Consider the following 22,011-nt stretch of genomic DNA (forward strand, 5'->3'; position numbering starts at 1 on the left):
ATCCAACTGTGGGGAATACCTCAATTCGATCTGTTTGCCTCCTTCCTCTCAGAACAGGCAACTAAAAAAAATGCTCAATGATTCTTTGCAAATAGGCCTGGAAGACAGATACCTTGGAGGTTCATGTATGCTTCTCTACCTTTTCCTGTGATATCCATGGTTGTCATAAATATCCAGAAGGACTCCCCACGTGATAAATTTGTCAGGAGTTACTGTCTCTCCCATCCCTTCCCAGTTCACCCTCTCTCTTAATCCAGCTTGTTAGGTACTCATTTCAGTAAGCCACAGAAAAGTCTTCATAGTTAATTCTGACTGAATATGGATAATTTGTAGAGCTTGCATACACCAACAAGTAGACTGTTGCATATAGTATTTTTTCTTTTTTATCCTGATTTTCTCAAATGTTCATTTGTATGCTGTTAATTAATGTAGGTATGCTTAATTTCTGGTTTTATAATGTGTGTTTTTTGAAAGTATAGCCTGAGAAATTACAAATTGTTTTTTTTTTGGATGGTGTGATTGTGGCTGAATTACGATTGGTTATGCACTTAGAATGATGAGGAACAGTTAATAATGCTTACAGATTGGTAATAGATGCTTGATAACATGAAGCATTGCTAAATAAAAAGGTCTAATGTTTTTATCATACCCTTTTAACAGTGTCCAGTGCTAGGATGTATATTCAGCTACTATAAAGGCTAGAAGCTGTGCAGTTATATTACTAATTTTTTTTTTGCTTCTTTCAGTGTTTTGGAAGAAAGATGGTAGTCCTTTGAAAAGCAGTCCTACTCATTTGACAAAGATAGAGGGTGAGCGGTATACCTTATTAATCAAGTGTGCAAGGCCAAGCGATGCAGGAGTATACTCTGTTACAGCAGTGAATGAGGAAGGAGTGTCAAGCTGCAGCGCAACTGTCAAGATAACAGGTAAGTTTATTAACTGTGGTACACAGAAGGCCTAATCAACCAATATGTTACTAATAAACTCCTACCCCTATGCCTGGAATGACTTGGTATTTCAGTCCAGGACCATTTTCTACTTATACTAGCATAGAGTCATTTAGAAACAGTGCATATCTCAGTTTTCGTAGAAACAAGCAGAATAACACTCCAGCATTCTGTCAAATGACTCTGCACTGCCACATATACACAAAAACACTACCATTCTAACTTTATCTTAGACCATAATAACAGCATATGCATAAAAATAACTATTCAGAATAAATATTGCTTGAATTAGAAATGCAGTTTGCATGACAGTTTTGGGTGACTGGTATCCTGTCCTGTATGTCAGGTCAGCGAATCAAATTAATTGAGGAAACAATGTGACAGATTGAGCTCTATGCTGTGATAAGAATAAACTGCACCCAAAGATAAGTGCTTCAACAAAGGAATGTCATGAGTACTTGGGAATGTGATAGTTGCACCATAATGATGAATCCTGTAGGACTATGTTGTTCCTAAAGTAGTATTTATATTCATAAATTTCAATAAGCACGCAATAACAAAAGTTGTTCTAAAAGGCATTAAATGTACCCTTAATTGTTATTAATGCTTTGTTGAACAGGTTAGTCCTAGCAGGCTGGTAACTTCTTTTCAGCAGAGACCGGAGGTGATATTTTGACTGACTAGGGGGAAATTTGGCCACGGCACTAGAGAACTTTTTGTGTTCTTTTCGATAAATGCTGTAAGATCTTTTACATCCACCTGAGCTACCACCAACTCAGGCAGATGGGGCCTCAGTTTAACATTTCATCTGAAGGACAACAGACTCAGGAGTGCAGTACCCCTGTGACTATATTATTTCCTCAAAAGACGTCTCCATCAAATCCCTATTCATCAACATGACTGCATCGAACTCTGCATTCAGTGAGCGATCTCTACATCAAAGTTTTTCCCTGGGAAAGTAACTAGGTTGCCAGCATTGTGAATTAGCCCTTTTCCCCACTGCAGTGTGATCTCGGAGTTGCTACATATAAGTCGGGGGGGGGGGTGAGTGTAAAATTATGTAGTTCATATTACGGTTGCTCTGGTGGCCGAGTAGTTTTTTCCCTAGGAAAGAAGTTCAATGATTGTTACATTCTCTGAATGGCTGTTCTATGGGTAGTGATCAATGAACAGCCGTTCGATGGAGACATCTTTCGAGGAAATGATATCGACCCTCACCCCCTTATTCTGCACTCTAATATTAGTATTTTAAACTTAATTCAAACATCTGGGGTGGGAACACAATCACACCCTACTGGTCTTCCATCACCAAAGACAGTTGTACCACCTGATGAACTACTGAGCCATTGACAGTATCATTCTCCTTCAACCTAGCCTGCAAAAAATAACTCCCTTCTTATTAACTGATTGAAAATCAGAACATACGAAAGTGTGATAATAAGGTAACTTAGATGTAGTGTCTATTTAACAGTATGTCTTTACTTGGGGTATGAGAGTCTTTTGTGGCTGCAATTAGTGTATAATTATAGTAGCCTGTATACTACTTTAAATGTTGAAGTGCCTGGACTCTGCAAATGAATTCTGCTTTAATTTCATATATTATCTCCTCTGATGTCATGAAAGGCAGATTGCAGCTTTATGAAAATTTGAGGAATACTATTATTGTTTATAAAGTAAACATACATTGATATTGGTTTACTTTCTCAGAAATAGTATAGTTTGTAATGTTGTCACCTCACAGCAAGGGGTTCCCCAATTTGAATCTCAGCTGGGGTGCCTTCTGTGTAGATCTGCATGTCTTCCCTTTTTTCACGTTGGGTTCATTTGGGTGCTCCAGTTTCCTCCCACATTCCAAAGACATGCAGTAGTAGGTGAATTGGACACTCTAAATTGGCCATAAATGTGAATAGGTGAGTGAATGGTGTGGAAGAACTACAGCAGCAGACCTATCCACCAGGCAGGCTAAATCCTGGCTCTAGATAATTGTCACTTGTGAAGTGACACCCTGGCCCCACGTGCCCAAAAAAAAATGGAAAAAAGGTGTTGTGGATGGATGGATTTTAGGTAAAGAGACTCCCAGATCCATGAGTTTCTTATTTTAGAGTGCTACAAAAATGTCTCTCATTCCCTTTAAGACATTGTCATATAACTTTTTTTTACATCATTTATATAACGTTTTAACATAATTTATTTATTCAGCAGTATCAGTATAAGTTTATTTGCGGAATATTTTTTCGAATTTGCCACCTTTTAGTTTATCGCTTCAACAAGGCTCCTATTGTAAATGCAAAACCGAGTTGTGGGAATCTCAACACTTTAAAAAATAAAAGTCAAACAAAAACAGCAAATTGAAAAACATTCTTGTTACACCTTAAAACAATTTTGTAGGGTGGAATGCACTTCTCTACTCCCCACACCCACTTCTGCTTATATATACTTATCTGAGACCACAAGCTTGCCATACCATCAAACCATTTCTCTTCACTGAGTTTCACATCCACCAGTACTTGAATAATTTTACAAGCAGCTCCAATCCATATTCATAGTTTTGTGATGCTGCTGGCCACCTCACCTCTATATTTCTAATATAGATCTTATGACACATGTAAACATACTTACATACATACATACAAATATTTTGAGCATAGGCATTAATGCCCTTCTAGCCTCACAATATACCAGAACACTTGATCTGAAGTAGGGACTTCATTTGTCAGCAACCTGTGGGTCTTGGATCCGATATAGGATCCGAGCCGGCAACTTGTTTCATAGCTAATGGATCCGAGCTCCTAGCTCCTCCCCTCACCCATAATCCCCTGCCAACCCTCCATGACCTCAGATCTAGTTTGCCGCGCTTGTGGATGGCTGGATTCATTGAGCTCTAGCGAAAAATCGTCAGTTAAGTCAAATTTCTCTACTTTAATTTAAAAAAAAAAAAAAAAAAGTGTGTAAGAGTTAGGTTCCCTATAGTATTAAATTTTTTTTACACAGTTTTTCCCTCCCTTTGCTGGTCGTTAGTGAGAGTGTGTGTGTGCTTGTGTTTTTGGGGCCTGTGTGTTTGTGTAGCACTCCTTTTTTCTTTAAAGTATGGCTGAGGCCCCAAAAGCCACTTTTTTCTAAATGTACCGAGTATGGCCATAAGCTCTCCCCGGCTGATGGCCACACTCGGTGTGTTCGGTGCCTTGGGGTTGAACCCCTCACCTCAGGCTGTACCATTTGTGCAGCGTTCAACCCCAGGGCACTGAAAGAGCGGAGGTCGAAGCTGGTCCTGGCGGGACTTTTGCCCCCAGACTTGGCTCCGGCCTCCGCTGCTCCCATGGCACTACCACAGGCTGTGGTCATTGCCACTCCTGCCCCCCTTCCTTCGGCCGGGACTCAAACTCCCGCTAAAGCACCGGAGGACAGGGAGGCTAGGAGGGAGAAACGGAGGGAGAAGCACCACAAGCGGCGGGCCGAGGCCTCCGCTTTGGCCCCACCAGCTAAGCGGGCTTCTCCCTCCACTGCTTCTAGGTCTCCTCCTCCTCGGCTCCGATCTCCTTGCTTCTCCCTAGGGCCCGAGGAGGAGGAGGCCCGATCTCCATCGAGGTCATCGAGGCGGCATTCCAGGCCTGCCTCGGTGGCCTCTTCGAGATCAACATTTAGCATGTCTGATGCAGACTTGGACCGGATGATGCAAAGATTCATCCAGGCCCAGCTGCAGATGGGAGTGCTCTTGCCTCCCCCCCCTTCAGGGGGGAGCTCGCTCCAATTGCTCCTTCTCCGACCCGCTACCTGGGTTTGGAGCGTTCGGAGCCGAGCAGCGTCGGAGCCGGGGGTGGGTCGGCGCCGACAGTACTTGGTACTTCGGATCTGACCCTGCCCTCGAGTCTGTCGGATCTGCCCTCTCGGAGCCATGGTCCGAGCTTCGGATCTGAGGGATTCAGTGTGCCTTCGGCACCATCCAGGTCGGAGCGCACTGGTCCTTCGGATCCGATGGTTTCGGCGCCGGTTCCGATTCCTTCATCGGATCCGGGTGGGAGCCGGCTCTCTGAGCCCAGGGAGAGCGGTTCCCCCTCAATCTTCGATATAGTGAAGAGGGCTCTGTCGAGAGCATCTGGACCCCCAGCCCTTGTCTCAGCTCCACCCTGCACTCCCTCTCTGCTGGGCCAGGCTTCCATCACCCGGCCTCAGGCACAGCCTGCTTCAATGTCCCAGGTTGTTCCATTGGAACAGGATCATGCTGGCGAGACCTCCTCAGACAGTCCCCCCGAGGAAGTGCACCGCAAGCACAAGTGCAAGAGGAGGCACGTGGACTCCCCTGAGTCCTTAACTGAGGACATGGACTTGGATGAAGGGGAAGGCTCCCCAAGGTCACCCCCTGAGGATGTCTCCTTTGGAGACATCATGGAGATGCTGAGGATCAGAGGTGGGTGGTCTGCCCCCAAGTCTTCCTCCGACGAGTCCGTGTTTCTGGAGGCATTTGAAGCAGGCCCATCTACCTCTTGGGTGTCCCCTCCGGCCTACCTCTTGGTGGACCTTATTACCACCGGGGCGTAGAAGGACCCAGACACCATGGAGCCAATACCCAAATGCCCGGAGAGGATACTAAGCCCCCCCCGCAGACCGGTCACATTGGAGCAAGGGTCCCCCTGTAGATGCCATGTTGACGGCAGCAGCCACGAAGTGGGAACTTGTTCAGGAGAGCCCCTCAGTCCATCCACCGAGCAAGGAGTCCCGCTCAATGGACTGCTTAAGGAAGCGAGTTTTTAGTTCAGCGACCTTTTTGGTAAGGTCTCTGAACTATATGGCACATGTCATCAGGATGCAGTGGGATCTTATCAAAGAATACGCTGCCTCCTCCCCTGAGTCCATGTCAGCGGAGGACAAACAATTGTACTCCACCCGAATGGCCACTCTGAGATCCATTTCAAATACCTCTATGTGGCTATTGTCCCACGCCACCAACGGAGCCACTAGAGCTAGAGGAGCAGGCCTAGTCATGAGACATCAGGCCTGGCTCCGTCATTGTGACTTTGCGGAGCCCTTTAAAGCGTCCTTTGTGAACGCCCCTTTCAATGGTTCTGCCCTATTTGGCAAAACGGTTCGTGAGACACTTGTCCAGAGCGAGAAGGACGGGAAGACGTTGTCTGCCATCAGAGTCCGCTTCTCTGCTCCCCAGCGGTCCTTTTCGAAGAACCAAAAGGGTCAGAAGAAGATGTGGTTCAACATTCCCAACCCGCTCCGGACAAACAGTCCTTCCGTGGCAGAGGAGGACAGGGAGGACGCCGCCCCAGGGGCAGAGGGGCTCAGAGAAACTTTGGGTCCAGAGATCCTTTCTCTGACTGGCCCACGCAGCAGCCCTGAAGGGTTGCCCGACTGCTCCACTCTCGGAGCACCTAGCGGCATGGGAGTCCATCACGACAGACTGCTGGGTGCTTCGAATTATATCCAGAGGATACAAAATCCCATTACTTCATCTCCCCAAATTCAAGAACCTCCCCGATGTACCACCCGATCAGAGGGAGGCTGCAGCTGCAGAAGTTCAGCAGCCGCTAAGAAAAAGAGCCATCCAGCCCGTCCCCCAAGATCAGCTCGGATTAGGGTTCTACTCCAGGTTCTTTTTGGTGCCAAAAAAGACGGGGGACTTGAGACCGATTCTAGACCTGTCCCGTTTGAACCTGTTGGTAACCAAGGAAAAATTCCGAATGGTCACTCTTCAATCTATTCTCCCCCTTCTCAGGGAGAATGATTGGATTTGCTCTATAGACCTCAAGGATGCGTACTACCACATTCTAATGGACAGACGATCCAGGAGGTTCCTCCGCTTCCGGCTGGGAGCCAGTCACTACCAGTTCAGGGTCCTTCCCTTTGGCCTCACCACAGCTCCCAGGGTGTTCATCAAGGTATTAGCAGTGATTGCAGCCCACCTGAGACTCCAGAGAATACAGGTCTTTCCGTACCTGGACTACTGGCTCCTGACCGCCCCAACAAGGCATCTACTTTGCTCAGCCAGAGATTTCTTTCTCCGCCTAGCCCCACAGTTAGGCATCACCATCAATGCCGACAAATCCTTTCTGGCCCCGACACAAGTCATAGAATTCATAGGAGCCAGAATAGACACCAGAGATCTACGAGCCTTCCTGACGTCGGAACGACTACGGAATTTGCAACTTCATGTGTGGGCTATCCTCCAATCAGAGACCCCACCAGCAGAATTGGTCCTGAGGGTTCTGGGCTCCATGGCAGCAGCGATAACGCTCCTTCCATGTGCCCGTCTGAACATGCGGGTACTGCAGTGGACTCTCCTAGTACAATGGTCCTTTCTGTCTTTTCCTCTACATCATCCCATTGCTATCAGCAAGGCTTGCAGGAGGGCTCTATTATGGTGGCTCCATGCTCCGGACCTCCATACGGGCCGACCCTTCTGCACCTCTCCCCCTCTCGCCACAGTGACCATGGACGCCTCCTGCCTCGGGTGGGGGTGGGGAATTATTCAGGCAGGGCCATCCAAGGCACGTGGAACGATACAGAGACCTCCCTGCATATCAACGTTCTGGAGATGAGAGCGGTGCTGTACGCGTTGCAAGCACTTCAGAATCTCCTCCCCGTAGGAACGATTGCAATTCAGTCAGACAACATGTCGGTTGTCTGGTACATCAACAAACAGGGGGGAACCAGGTCTTACCCTCTATGCCGCAAAGCCATGAGAGTGTGGGAATGGGCGATTTCCACCAACCGCTTTCTGATTGCGCACATTCCGGGGTGGGCCAACATCCTAGCGGACAAACTCAGCCGCACCCTTCTTACCCGTACGAGTGGTCTCTCAATCCACTAGTAGCGAAGCAGATATTCGCAATATGGGGGCAACCCTGCTGCGATCTTTTGGCCTCTCCCTCAAACACCAAATGCGTCAATTTCTTCGCTCTGATTCCCCCTCCAGGGGAAACCCCAAGAGACGCTCTGGTGCATGCTTGGCCACCCGGTCTACTTTATGCCTATCCTCCTCTACCCCTGATGCTGCAACTCTTACAGAAAGCCTCGCGGTTGGGGAGCAGGATGATCCTCATTGCCCCATTCTGGCCTCGGCAAATTTGGTTCCCTTACCTGTGGTCTCACCTAGTGAATCCCCCTTGGATTCTGGATCCCAGTCCGGATCTCATCTCCCATCCGTCGGACTTACCGACCCCAAATCTGGATAAGCTGAAGCTGACGGCTTGGTTGCTCCAGTTCCACTCCTAGCTAGGACTCCCAGTATCTCTTCACCAGTCAAAGCCATCCTTGTGGCAGCGCATAAGCCCTCCACCAGGAAAGTGTACCGCAGTAAATGGAAACGTTTCTTTGTCTGGGTGGAGCATCATAACCTAGATCCCTTTACGGCTCCTCTTCCATCCATATTAGACTTCTTAACCGAACTTTTTCAGGAAGGCGCTAGTTGCTCTACTGCCAAAGTGCAATTGGCTGCCATCTCCCATTACCATGTGGGACATGACACAGGGCCCTTGATGTCGGCCAAATTGTGTAAAACCTTTCTCAAGGGCACCTTTTTGCTTAGACCCCCTATAATAGAAGCCGTACCACCTTGGGATCTTTCACTAGTTCTTCAAGCCCTGACTGCTCCACCTTTTGAACCTGCTGCTTCAGTAGATCTCAAATACTTGTCCTGGAAAACAGCATTCCTTGTAGCCATTACTTCTGCGAAAAGAGTTTCGGAGCTTCAAGCTCTTTCTGTGAAGCCTCCTTGTTTGATCTTTCATCCGGACAGAGTGTACCTCAGGATCAATCCCTCCTTTCTTCCCAAAATAGCATCAGAAACCAATATAAATCAATCCATAAATTTACCGGTTTTCTTTCCTAAATATCAGAATAAAGGAGAGTACAAGCTGCACTCATTAGATGTTCATAGGCAGCTACGTTTTTATATTCATAGAACAGCTGGTCACAGACAATCTGACCAGCTGTTCATTTGCCAAATTTAATTTGGGGAAAGCAATATCAAAAATCTCTATCACGCTGGATTTCACAATGTATCCTGCTAGCGTACCAAGCTTCTGGGAGACCCGCACCTGAAGGAGTTCATTCCACTCGTTCCATCTCTACTTCTGCGCCTTCAAATCTAGAGTTCCATTGGATGATATTTGTTCGGCAGCCACTTGGGCCTCATCTCATACCTTTATTAACCACTACAAACTGGACGTGATTTCTAGAGGAAGAGCATCCTTTGGCTCTGTGGTGCTCCGCAATATCCTTCCATGATGGCCACCCAAGATTCAGGTAGCTGGGGACTCTGTCCCACAGGTTGCTGACAAATGAAGTCCCTACTTCAGATTAAGAAGTTATGTACTCACCATAACGTTCCATCTGAGTAGGTAGCTTCATTTGTCTGCAACCATCCCCCCCTCCTTCCCCCTGGCCTTCAGTGGATCTATGTAAGTTGGAATACCCTTTTTTGGGTACATATTGAGGGGCAAACTTTATCTGAGGTCATGGAGGGTTGGCAGGGGATTATGAGTGAGGGGAGGAGCTAGGAGCTCGGATCCATTAGCTATGAAACAAGTTGCCGGCTCGGATCCGATATCGGATCCAAGACCCACAGGTTGCAGACAAATGAAGCTACCTACTCAGATGGAACGTTATGGTGAGTACATAACTTCTTATTCCCATAATAAGTGTTCAGGCTGTTCTTAAAAGTATCTAAAGTAGTACTTGCTTTAATGTAATTTGGTAGTCTGTTCCATGCATTAGCTGCTCTCAGAGAACCAGTTGATAAACTTCGCATTCCTGTAGAATCTTTCTCTCTTTTTAATTTTGCTAAGTTTTTTGGGTTTTTTAATACCATGATGGGAATGGACCCATTCATAAGTCAAAAGTATTTTTAAGGTTCAGTAAATTAGTATTGTTTCAATCTTTGATGTTAGCCAGAAGTGATCTTTGTAGTACCCGTCCAGTAATGACTCTTTCTGCAATTCATACCAAGTTACATATTAGGTTAACATATCTAAGTTCAATTGTAAATTCTTTTTTATGAGACCCATTGCTCCTACTACTGTTGCAGCTGTCTGGGTATCCTTCTTCCACATTGCCCTTTTTTCTGCCTGCAAATCCTGGCATTTTATGACTTTGTGTCTCTCTGCACGTAAGACGCCGTAGTCACTGGGTGTAGCAATTTTAATGATCAATGCTACTTTTGTCTTTTTTTCATGGACTACTATATCTGATTTTCTCACATCTATTTTTGAACTGTTGGTAATGGGTGATCCCATGTGATATAAACTTTGTCATTTTCTATAATGCTTTGTGGTTCATATTTCCAATATTGTTCAACTACTTCAATATTATAATGTTTTCACATTCCCAGTGCAACAGTGTTGCCACATTATTATGCCTTTCAGTATACAGTCCTTCTGTCATTAGTATATCATATCCAGCAACAAGATTTGTGACTGTTTCCGATTCTGTTTTACAAAACCTGCATTTGTCTGTTTCTCCCACATGTTCAATGGACTTTGTAAACTAATGTGTATGTAGTCCCTATCTTGGCTCGCCAATATTAAACTCCTGTCTTTTGGTTTAAATTTGCCTCTCCTTAACCTTTCCTGCATTTTATCCTGATCAACATGTGGTTGTTCCAAGAGTTTTCTATACTTGCAATTGCATTTATACATTTTCCACATTTCTTGCCTTCTTATCTGATCCTTCATCTTATATTCTTTCTTTTGTTTTTTTTTTTGGCACAAATAAAATTGCTGCCTGATTTTTATCTAATTCTGGTTTGATTTCCATTCCCCACTTGATGCCAATATACTTCTATTAAAGTAAGCAGGGAAGTCATCTTAGACTTATTCTCATGTTTCAAAACTTTTGCTATGTTTGGGTCTTATGAGGTCAGCCTATATGTATGCAGTCACACGATTTCAGATCTATACATGTAATCAATTTCAAAGAGGCCCATACCTCCTTCAGAACGGGGAATATATAGCCTTGGTATACACTGATTTTATAAATCATTTGATGAGCATGAAGAATCCTTCTTGTTTTCCTGTCCAACTGACCCAACACCTTTTGGGGCCAGTCAGTCACTCCAAAACTGTACGTTAGGACAGGAAGAGCAAAACTTGACTGGTGCACCCTCACAATAACATATATACTGCTTTACAACTCCTTTGATGAATTCAGAAATGTAGTTGGAATTTCCCCTTTTTACAATGGTGAAATCCGTGCTTAACCTGCATTGATTGAACTGGGCACTCTACAGTAAGGTAAAAAACTGACAAGTGACACAGTTACAAATATACTTAAAAAACAAAAAGCAACGACAAAGCTCATACTAAATCACTTTTCATGTATATAGTTAGCGCTTTCGTAGAGTATAGTACCCCTACTTCTTCAGACAATAAAAAGTAATGAGAAAACAGTTTATACAACAAGAAATCACATGATAAATCAGCTGACATTCTTGGGAAAATAATATGCACTGCAAACCAGGACGTAATAAACTTCTAAAGAACTAAGACATAATAATAAAAATATTATAATACATACATGATCAATTTAAAATTTTAAATATAAAAATTAAAATTAAATTACAAATATGTCCGACAACATTTTGAATGGGGTAGTGTATGTATTAATGTGAGACTGCACTGCTATAATTCAGTTTTACTTTTTTGTAGCTATCAGGAATGTATTTCAACAGCTTGAGTACTTTATCCCTACAGCAGATTCTCAGCTGTTTTTTTTTTTTTTTTTTTTTTTTGAATAGGAAATGTTTTTGCCACTGGTGTATTCATCTTTTGATATGCTTTCTTTCTTTATCCACTAGTTTGGTTGCCATGGTATGCAAGGATCTGCAAGCACTTTTAATCATAAAGGAAAGGAAGCATTGACTTGACAAAGAAATAAATTAATACATTATAAATGCCTCATAATGGCTGTAGTATGAAAATCCAGGTGGTGGGGTGAAGGGGGGGATAAACTGTTAGAAGTGTTAATATCATAGCGACAAAGTGAAGAAAGCACTGAAATTAGAAAGTGCACAAGTGATCTGTTTATGCAACATTACAAGCAACTCCCATTACCAATGATTAGACTGTTAATTCTTTAAGGCCAGTACAAGATTATCCTCTTTGTTTTAAATTATCTTAATTAATATCAGGTTAAGAACTTCAGCTGAGGTGAAGGATAAGCATTTCTTCAGGTGTGGCTAAATATGCTTAAACTCACTGCAAATATGGTCCTTGTAATTATGTACAAAAATGCATACACACCAGGTATGTATAATAACATTCAAATGCACAATAAACTCTTTGAAATATTGTACTTTGCAGTGTATCCATCAAGCTAAAAAATAACCCTTCTGTTGAATGCTTATAGTGGAGATTCTCCAGATTTGACCAAAAGGTATGCGTAGGCCAGGAAGGCAGCAGCTGTGAGAGTTATTGAAGTGAAAGCTTACATGTGGGAGGAGATGGTGAGACCATGGAGAATGATTTTCATCTGACCTCAGAGAAGTTCTAATAAACCAACCAGACATTCAGAGGAGGTGGGTGGACACAGCCCAGACTGCTTTGAGAAAGGGTAGAGGGACATTGGTCTCAACTGAGGACATTCCTTAGAGATGAAATGAACACTGAAGAATTCCTGAATCTGATAGAGATTTCCTCTAAAGCAGTAGTTCCAGAAGGAACTGCAGAGGTTGGATCCATTTCTGTAGATGAGGTTACTGTGGTATTTAAATAGTTCTTTAGTAGCAATTCTGCAACAGTGGATAAGATCCAGCAAGAAACGCAGGAAGTGCTGGATGCTTTTGGGGAGTTTTTCAGTGTGGTGTTTAAGGCAAAGAAAGTACCTCTGAAATGGCAAACTGGGGTGGTGGACCCTATTTCAAAAAGGGTGGCAGAGAGTGTGCTTCAGTTATAGAGGAATTACAGCCTTTAGCCTCCCCAGGAAAGGAGACTTCACCTAATAATGTAATTTCTTATTTAAGCAGAGCAGTCCAGTTTTTGACCTGTTTGTGGAACGGTGGAATAAAATTCTTTACCCTTGCATGGATATTAGAAGGATCATGGGGTCACTGGAGTTTGCAAGTGTATTTCTTGGTCCCTGGAGAAGGAATATAAATAAATATCTCAGAATGTCTTGCTGAAGGTGCCAGAAATGTATGGAATTCTATGGCCACTGTTGCGTGCATCAGCCCTGTATTAAAAGTGAGAGTTGTGTCCACATTTTTGGTGTTAAGCTGAATGTGTTCAAGGTTGATGTAGGGCTTCACAAAGGGAGTGCCATTCTTCCCTCCTGCTCATAACTTTTGGTACAACTGAGTTTCAATATTTTTAGTCTAATGATGTGAGGATTGCATGGATGTTATTTGCAGATGACTTTGTCCTTTCAACTTCAAGAAGCTGTAATCTCTGGTATGTAGTGCAGTGGTTCACTGCCTAGTGGAAAATGAATGGATTGAAAGTCAGTACTTCTAATTCCAAGGTCATGGTTCTCTCCTAGAAAGGTTTGGATTGTTCTCTGCAGATAACAGGGGAGAAGCTACCTCAGGTGGACAAATTTAAGCATCCTAGTGTCTTTGGGGTCTTGTTGATAAGTGAGGTTAGGGGTGCTCAGTATTTTAACCACTGAATGAATGAATGCAGCTGTGGCAGTATTTTAGGCATTGCACTGACCTGTCTGAAACAGGTGCTGAATTATAGGCCATTTAATCTGTGTCTTCCTTCTTGACAAGTGTCATGAACTTTGGTAAGTAACTGGAAGGATGAAATTACAGGTACATGTATCAGAAATAAGTTTGCTTGTAGGGCTGTCAGGCTTATTTTTCATGACAGAAGTTAGGAGCTTGATAATGTGGAAAGATCTTAGAGCAGAGTCATTGACCTCCGGACTGAAAGGTGATAGTTGAGATGGAGCTATAGTAGGTACTGCCAATTGAAATGAGACCCAAGGGCAGGCCCAAGACATGAAGGAGAGAATGCATCCCTCAGCTGGTCTACGGACACTTTGTCAACCCTCAGAAGGAGATGGAGACTGATGCTGGGGCTAGGAAAAAGCCTACTACCTCCACAACAATCACCATGATAAGTGGTGTGCAAATTAGACGGCCAGATAGATGGACATTACATAAATGTAAATAAATAAATGGATACATTTAGCTCTACCTTTAACCCCCCCCGCCTATGAACTTATTAGTAATTTTTCAGTTCTTTGTCACATTTAAGTTTTCATAGTTGTGGGACTCACAATCACTGGACTAGCATTTCTAATAAGGAGCATGTCATAACAGTTAGCAAACAACTAGCAGCATCTTCAGCGTGCTGCGTTCTCTCTGGACAGTGACATTGCATATTTCTGGCTCAAACCATGTCATTTCTCATGATGTAGCTTAATAACATGTAACCCACTCAACTATGACAATATCTAGAACAAGATATAGAGAGACAAAATCAATAAGTAATATCTCAGCTGCCGTACATTCTAGAGATGAGGGCCATTTTGCTTATCATTTACTGCTGTTTGACATTCTGGCCATTACTGCCAATAGTGGTAAAATCCTTTGGTTAAGAAAACCAGATTCATATCCTTTGACACCAGAAATAACCAATAAAGTCACATACATGGGCATCTGCAGGATTTTTTTGTGGGGGGAGGGTGCAAACCCAGAGGCCATAGCTCCAGGGTATAGCTGTTTAAGTGTGGGTAACCAAGAACTCCTGCTGTATTCCACACTGTAGTACAAAAACTTGACAGAGTCTCTGTGGATTTTTAGTGTTATGAAATAAGACCGCATCAGAACTGTAATGTAAAAATGATAAAGTGTCTGGGTAACTGTAATTTTTAAAAACCAAAACTGAACATACTATATTGCTGTAAGTTTAGGCCTATGACTCCTTTGGCCAATATCTATTTCTGCACATACAGTTTGTGGGGTCTCTGTCTGCTCCACAAACACAATACAAAAAGCGTCTTTCTCAGTACCTATTTAGCAGTTTAATAAAGCTGCAATCTGATCCTTGATGTCCACCCCTAACAGCAGAACTAGACCAAGGCAATTTGGGGCCCTAGGCAGAGTAATAGATCGGGGCCCCCCAGAGCAGCCCTTCCTGAAGCAGCCCCCAACCTCCACAAAGCAGACTGCTCCTCAGCCATTTCAGTGTTTCATTACCTGGCTGTTTCTCCTCCATTACCATAAACACTGTTCAAACCTGTCAGTATGCATACTGCTTTCTTATTTACTTCTACGATGATTACAGATATTGAAATAAAATAGCACAAATACTAATAGCCATTTGCTAAACAAACAAAACAGTTTCACAATGAAAATAGACTTAGCATGAGCAGTAAACCTTTCTGCCCTTGAAACTCACATTCATTGAAATGGCATTAAAACTCTCATTCAAAGAAAATGCATCTGGCAGTGGATGATTAATTTTACCTTTGGGTTGTTTTCAAACCGTTGCACATATTTTTAGGGCCGTGCTTACATGTTTGTGATCTTTGACTCACCTTCCTGATTGTATTAAATTATATTCCTTGTATAATATAGCACTAGTTGTTAGAATATGTTTTAAATTTGTAGTTTTGAACATTCTTTCAGTAAGTAATAAAACAAAATGTATGAACCAATAATGACAAAACTACCAATTTCAGAAAATTTCAACCATGAAAGGCAACTCAGACATCTGTCATTAGAATCCACCAATATCAGTCAATAAGCACAATTTCTGCAGAAGTAAAAGTCATCTAAATAATTCCACATTAAAGAGAACTGTAGCTAATGACGAGGTTGTTACTGGCAAACAACTTTACATTTCAGTGTTTCATCTACAAATACAGTTATATTAAAAAAATGGTAAGCTGAAAATATTGCACTAGGGAATGACTGACAAACCAACAAGTTCATAGTTAATAGGCATCTCATGCAAAGGAGGGCACACTCAGGAGTGCAGAACCCCAATCCCCCTTAAAATGCATCAAATAATCAGCAATCAAAAGGGCACTGCAATACCAGCACTCCATTTGCATGGTGTGGGAGTAGAATCCACAGCCTTCTGCATCAAAGGCAATTATGCTGCCAACACTGCTTTCAAATTCTACATTCTAACAGTGACTAACATTTGCTAAACAGTGCAATTAGTTACACATTGAAAACAGTTAGCATGAGCAGCAGTAAATTTCTTTTCCCTTGAAACTCACATATTAAATGCACTGAAACTCATAATCCCTTGAAAATGTACTGAAATTTAAAACCCCCTGAAAATGTACTGAAACTCAGACTCACAATTCCATTAGCAGTCTGGTAGTTGGTGTAGATGATTCTGGTTCTTGTCTCCACCGAAGCTCACAATTCCTTCAACAGTCTGGTAGTTAGAGTAGAGGATTTGGGCTGTTGTCTCAACTTCAGCTTACAATTCCTTCAAGTCTGGTAGTTGGTGTAGAGTATTCAGGCTCTTGTCTCCTGTAACCAAGTTTCAGGGTCAAGCCTGATCAAGTTAATTAACTAACCTGTCTCCCCCCACCCAAACTAGGGAATTGCATACCATGCCCCCATATCTCACAACCTCTTAGCATAAGAAATCTGGACAAAGCCTAAAATAACAGTGGGACAAAGGCCCAAAACAGGGACAGATTTTAAATATTGCTCTTACGGACTTATAAAGTTGCTAGAATAACAGGATTTGTGTTAGCATGCATTTTTCTGGAGGACATGAAGTCTGAAACTCATATATATGTCAGTATTTAGTGATTTTTGTACACTGTCTTGCATACAGACAGAATCTTCTTCTTTTCCCAGTTAGGGGTCGCCACAGCGGATCACCTGTCTGCTTGTGATTGGCAGTGGAGTTTTACGGTGTCGAGTTGCCAGCCCGGTGCCCAACCTTCCACTGAAGGCACACACATGCACACACTTGCAACTAGGGCCAATTTGGAGTGTCCAATCCACCTACAACATGTCTTTGGGATGTGGGAGGAAACCGGAGCACCCGGAGGAAACCCACGCGACCACAGGGAGGAGATGCAGACACCGCACAGAAGGCACTCCAGCAAAGGATCGAACCGGAGAGCCTCTTGCTGTGAGGCGACAATGCTAACCACTGCACCACCGTGGCCACCCCATACAGACAGAATGGTTAGTTTAAATTACATACACACACACACACACACACACACACACACACACACACACACACACACACACACACACACACACACACACACCTTTTCTCATACAGAAACAAAACAGCTAGTTTAAATTACATACACATACATACATAAATACACACTTTCTCTCTCATTCAGAAATTAACAAAACTGTTAGTTTAAATTACACACACACACACACACACACACACACACACACACACACACACACACAGTTACTTACTTATGACTCATTAGTTGTATTATCCACAAAAATTTTCAGAATTTATTAATGAAGGTATCCATGCATGCATTTATTGTTTAAATTGTACAGTTAACATTTTGACGAAGACTGTCATCATAAGCTAAATAAAAATACGGAAGGAACTCTGTTCACGTTTCCAATTGGCAACATCCATAATTCATTGCAAGACTGATTTTTTAGTAAATATATTTAGAATTCCCCACTTATTATGAACCTCATGTGTTAGCAGCTGAGGGTGGCCTAATGGTTAAGGTATTTGCCTTACAAACACAAGGTACAGGGTTTGAAGCTCACAGAGGGATAATTGGCTAGGCTTAAAATGGCTAGCAAAAGCAGTTAGCCTCGTACTAACCTATGAACACAGTCATTTGTGTGACTTTTAAGTTGGGAGGGTGGCCTAATGGTTAAGGTGTTTGCCTTCCAAACGCAAGGTGCATGGTTTGAGTCTCACAAGGGATAATTGGCTAGACTTAAAATGGCTCACAAGGGCAGTTAGCTTAGTACTAATCTATGAACATGGCAGACTGTTCATCGCCCCCTTCTTAGCACAAGAAATCTGGATAAAGCCTAAAATAATGAGGGGACAAAGTCCCTGAAAATAGAGACAGATTTTAAATATTGCTCTTATGAACTTATTAAGTTGCTAGAATAGCAGAATGTGGGTTAGCATGCATTTTCTGAAGGATATGTAGTCTGAAACTCAAATCCATCCATCCATGCACAAACCCTTTTTCCCATTTTTGCGCACGGGGTCAGGGTGTCACTTCAACAGTGACAATCATCTAAACCCAAGGTTTACACCACCTAGTGGCTAGCCCTGCCATGGTCTGAAACACAAATGTATGTCATTATTTAGTGACTTCAATCCTCAGTGATTTGCCAGAAAACTATAAATTTTATGAGGACCAAAAACATGAGTCAAAAATCTGGGCATTCTACAAAAATCTAGACAGTAAAGAGGTATGTGCCCCCCCCCCCACCTCCTCCAACAAACTAACACACACACTGACATATAACACCTCAGGCAAAACTTTACCACTCTGTGATATTCATCCTACTTTCCTACTAACTCAACACCTAAAAATCGTTCACCACACCTCTGCTAATTCACCTTTGTGCTTTTGGTCCCTTTCACCCAACCAGGAAAGAAAGCCCACATTTCAGACAACTGTTAAATTACTTGGCTCAAGAGTACAATCTGCGAAGGCTGAAGATAAATAGTGTATTGTGTTTGTGTGTGTGTGTCTGTGTGTGTGTGTGTGTGTGTGTGTGTGTGTGTGTGTGTGTGTGTGTGTGTGTGTGGATGTGCAGGCATGTGTGTTTGTAAGTGCATGGGGAGGGGCCCTTCTTAATAATCCAGTTAAACATATGCCATTCTAACAGTGAAAGAAAGCTTACTTGCTTCTCCCCTTGGCTTTTATTGCTTTTTGGTCTAGGGGCTTGTGTTGCCCAGAACAACTCATGAAGTAAAAGTTTGCAGAGTTAAAAGTCAAACACAAAAAATTCACCACTAAGGCCAAGTGAACACCAAAACTGTAAAGAACCAAAATCCACAAGGAACCACAGGAAGAGCACCACACAATGCCAGCGTAAAAAAAAGAAAATGTTTAATCTCCGCTTCCGTTACTTCTTCAGAACACACAGACATAAAGTACACTCTTACATATAAATACTTGAATACATTAAAACACAGATTACAACCGATTGACAAAACCTGTTTGAAGTTAAAACCCACTTAAAATTAATTCCTTAATTTTCTATTCTCTAAGTAACACTTGATGTTAATGTGTTCACTTAAACCAGGTAGGCTGTCTGCCCCTAGTTTAATCTGCCAAAATACTTCCCTTGTTTCAACCTGATTCTTAAAATTTCCACATCTTTTATCCATTTTAAATTTTTCTAGCTCAGTAAAACAAAATTTCTTAAAATTATTACAAGCAATAGAATGCTTGAATAATGCGTTGTTCCCGTCCTTCCTTTTAATAGCACCTAGGTGTTCTTTAATCCTATCGTTTAGGCACCTAGTAGTCATCCCTACATAGGAGTCACAGCCAGAATATAAAGCAACATAATTCACCCCCTTGTTTCACAAGTATATCTATATTTGAAAGTAATGTAGTTCAAGTGTGACATCATGACAAAAGGACTCTCATAAATGTATCTACAACAGGAACACCTGTTGCATTTGTAAGTCCCTTTATTCTTATTACTTTTAACAGGAGGAATTTTAGTGTCACATTTTTCTACCATTTGTTTAATACAGTGAACTTGGGTATAAACAAATTGTGGTGTATTTTCCAACACTTGCCCAAGATCTTTATGGCTGCTAATAATTTTCCAGTTGTCAGAAACAATGTTTCTGATACTAGAAGTATCTACAGACATTTCTAACGATAGTCGTGGAACTTTGGACGGAATTGTATCATTAATATCATTGTTAGCAGTGAAACCTTCTCTTAAAATAGGTGGAAGAACTCATTTCTCTTAGCTACAATTTCTCTAGATGTCCTTTCTAATAACTGTAGTGGATACTTTCTATCTAAAAAGAGCTTAATGATATATTCCACTTCTTTTCTAAAATCTTCCTCTTCACTAATCATCCGGGAAGCTCTAATATATTGTCCCCTAGGTATATTACGCTTCATATATCGATTTGTTGTCCAATGTAAATAACTATTGGAAAAAGTATTTTTTCTAAAAATGCTACTAATGAATTGTTTAATGTCTGGATCCAAAATTAATTGAATATGCAGAAAGTTGACTATATAGCCATTGTTACCTAGAGTAAAATCCAAAAAAGTGGAAGTACTATTTAGTTTATTCAAAAATTCATCAGTATCAATGTTAGCCTGGATGACAAAAAATAAATCATCGACAAATCTGTTGTAAAATAATATATTGTTATAACCTTCCATGGTGGTCATGATCTCTTTTTCCCACCATCTTAACACAAGGTTTGCAAAATCTGGAGCTACACCTCTTTTTTGTTTATAATATTTGTCGTGAAAATAAAAGTAATTGTTGTCCAGAATGATCTCTAACAACATACAAAACATTTGGATTTTACCACTAGTAAATTGACTGTACTTATACAAAAATTGCCTTATATAGTCAATACCTTCCTCTACAGGTATAGAAGTAAATAGCAAAACTATATCAACTCTGACCATAGTTATAATACCAGTATCATTAACTCCACTTAACTGGAATTGCCTAATGTGGTTTAAGACATCCCAAAAATCCCAACAATAGGAAGACAATTCCTGTACCAGTGGATTCAAAATAGTATCCATAAATATTGATATACTTTCAGTAATACTACCACTCGCCTGAACAATAGGTGTAAAACGGGGGTGGGTTTATCTTGCTTTAAGTTCTGGCTGTGTCTCCTTCTATGTAGGGATGACTACTAGGCACCTAAACGATAGGATTAAAGAACACCTAGGTGCTATTAAAAGGAAGGACGAGAACCACGCATTATTCAAGCATTCTATTGCTTGCATACATCCCCTAGCATAAATGCACACACACACACTCACACACACACGCACACACACACACACACACACACACACACACACACACACACACACACACACACACACTTTCCTGCACAAATATGGATGTGTGCACAACACACACACACATACACACACACACACACACACACACACACACACACACACACACACACACACACACACACACACACACTCCCCTGCACAAATATGGATGTATGCACAACACACACACACACACACACACGCACACACACACACACACACACACACACACACACACACACACACACACACACACACACACACACACACTTTCCTGCACAAATATGGATGTATGCATAACACACACACACACACACACACACACACACACACACACACACACACACACACACGCACACACTCTTCTGCACAAATATGGATGTGTGCACAACACACACAGACACACATGGGCACGCATATACACACGCTGCATACTACCAGCATAAAGGCTTTCTGAAAGTCCTCCTGATATAAATTGCCTCCCAGTACAACATACCCTGCACATCAGCCACATTCAGCTCTCATAATAAGCACATCCCAAAAGTTTTTGGAAACAAATGTCTTCCAATGCCGCTGACCCAACAGAATGCAAGTTTATAAATCTGCATTCTCTTACAAGTGTGGGACATAGAGTAATGAAGCTCTACAAAAAAGGAAGTGCACTGTAAAATCTGACATCACTAAGGTGCATAAGTATAATTTTTTACATTTTACAATAATGAATGTCATAGTCTATGCCATGACCTACTTGAAGTAACCTTTCCAACGTACCAATCACATTTTACCACAACATTCTAGTAATACAATACTACATTAACATTATCCATTCTAACATATTTTGTACGATATGATGAAATTATTATACCTGCTACATTACTTATTGTTTAAATGTTATTTTTATGGGTGTGACCTAATATTAAACAATGCATTTTATACATGTTATGCACATTATGTAACAGTTGGCTATAGAGGATCATGATCAGATTGCTGATCATATCTTGCTTATTATGGGTTCAAGACAAGGATGCCAAGAAAGTCACCTCTAGTATGAAGCTCAATGTTAATCCATGTTAAGAACACATAATTAAGGGTTATGATTGCACACCCAATCATAATT

At 42.0% G+C, this 22,011-nt stretch overlaps 1 protein-coding gene across 2 annotated transcripts in view; it reads left to right on the plus strand.

Annotated features, from left to right (window-relative positions):
* Positions 1 to 22,011, plus strand: part of SPEG (striated muscle enriched protein kinase) — a 2,687,905-nt gene that overhangs the window by 1,547,647 nt on the left and 1,118,247 nt on the right. For both annotated transcript variants that reach the window (XM_044075871.1, XM_044075873.1), the window contains one exon: positions 747 to 926. In XM_044075871.1, the coding sequence (XP_043931806.1) occupies positions 747 to 926 (180 nt within the window). The remainder of the gene's footprint in view (positions 1 to 746; positions 927 to 22,011) is intronic.

Source organism: Protopterus annectens, chromosome 6.part1 (assembly GCF_019279795.1).
Source record: "Protopterus annectens isolate FY-2018-M chromosome 6.part1, PAN1.0, whole genome shotgun sequence".
Taxonomy (NCBI): Eukaryota; Metazoa; Chordata; order Ceratodontiformes; family Protopteridae; genus Protopterus; species Protopterus annectens.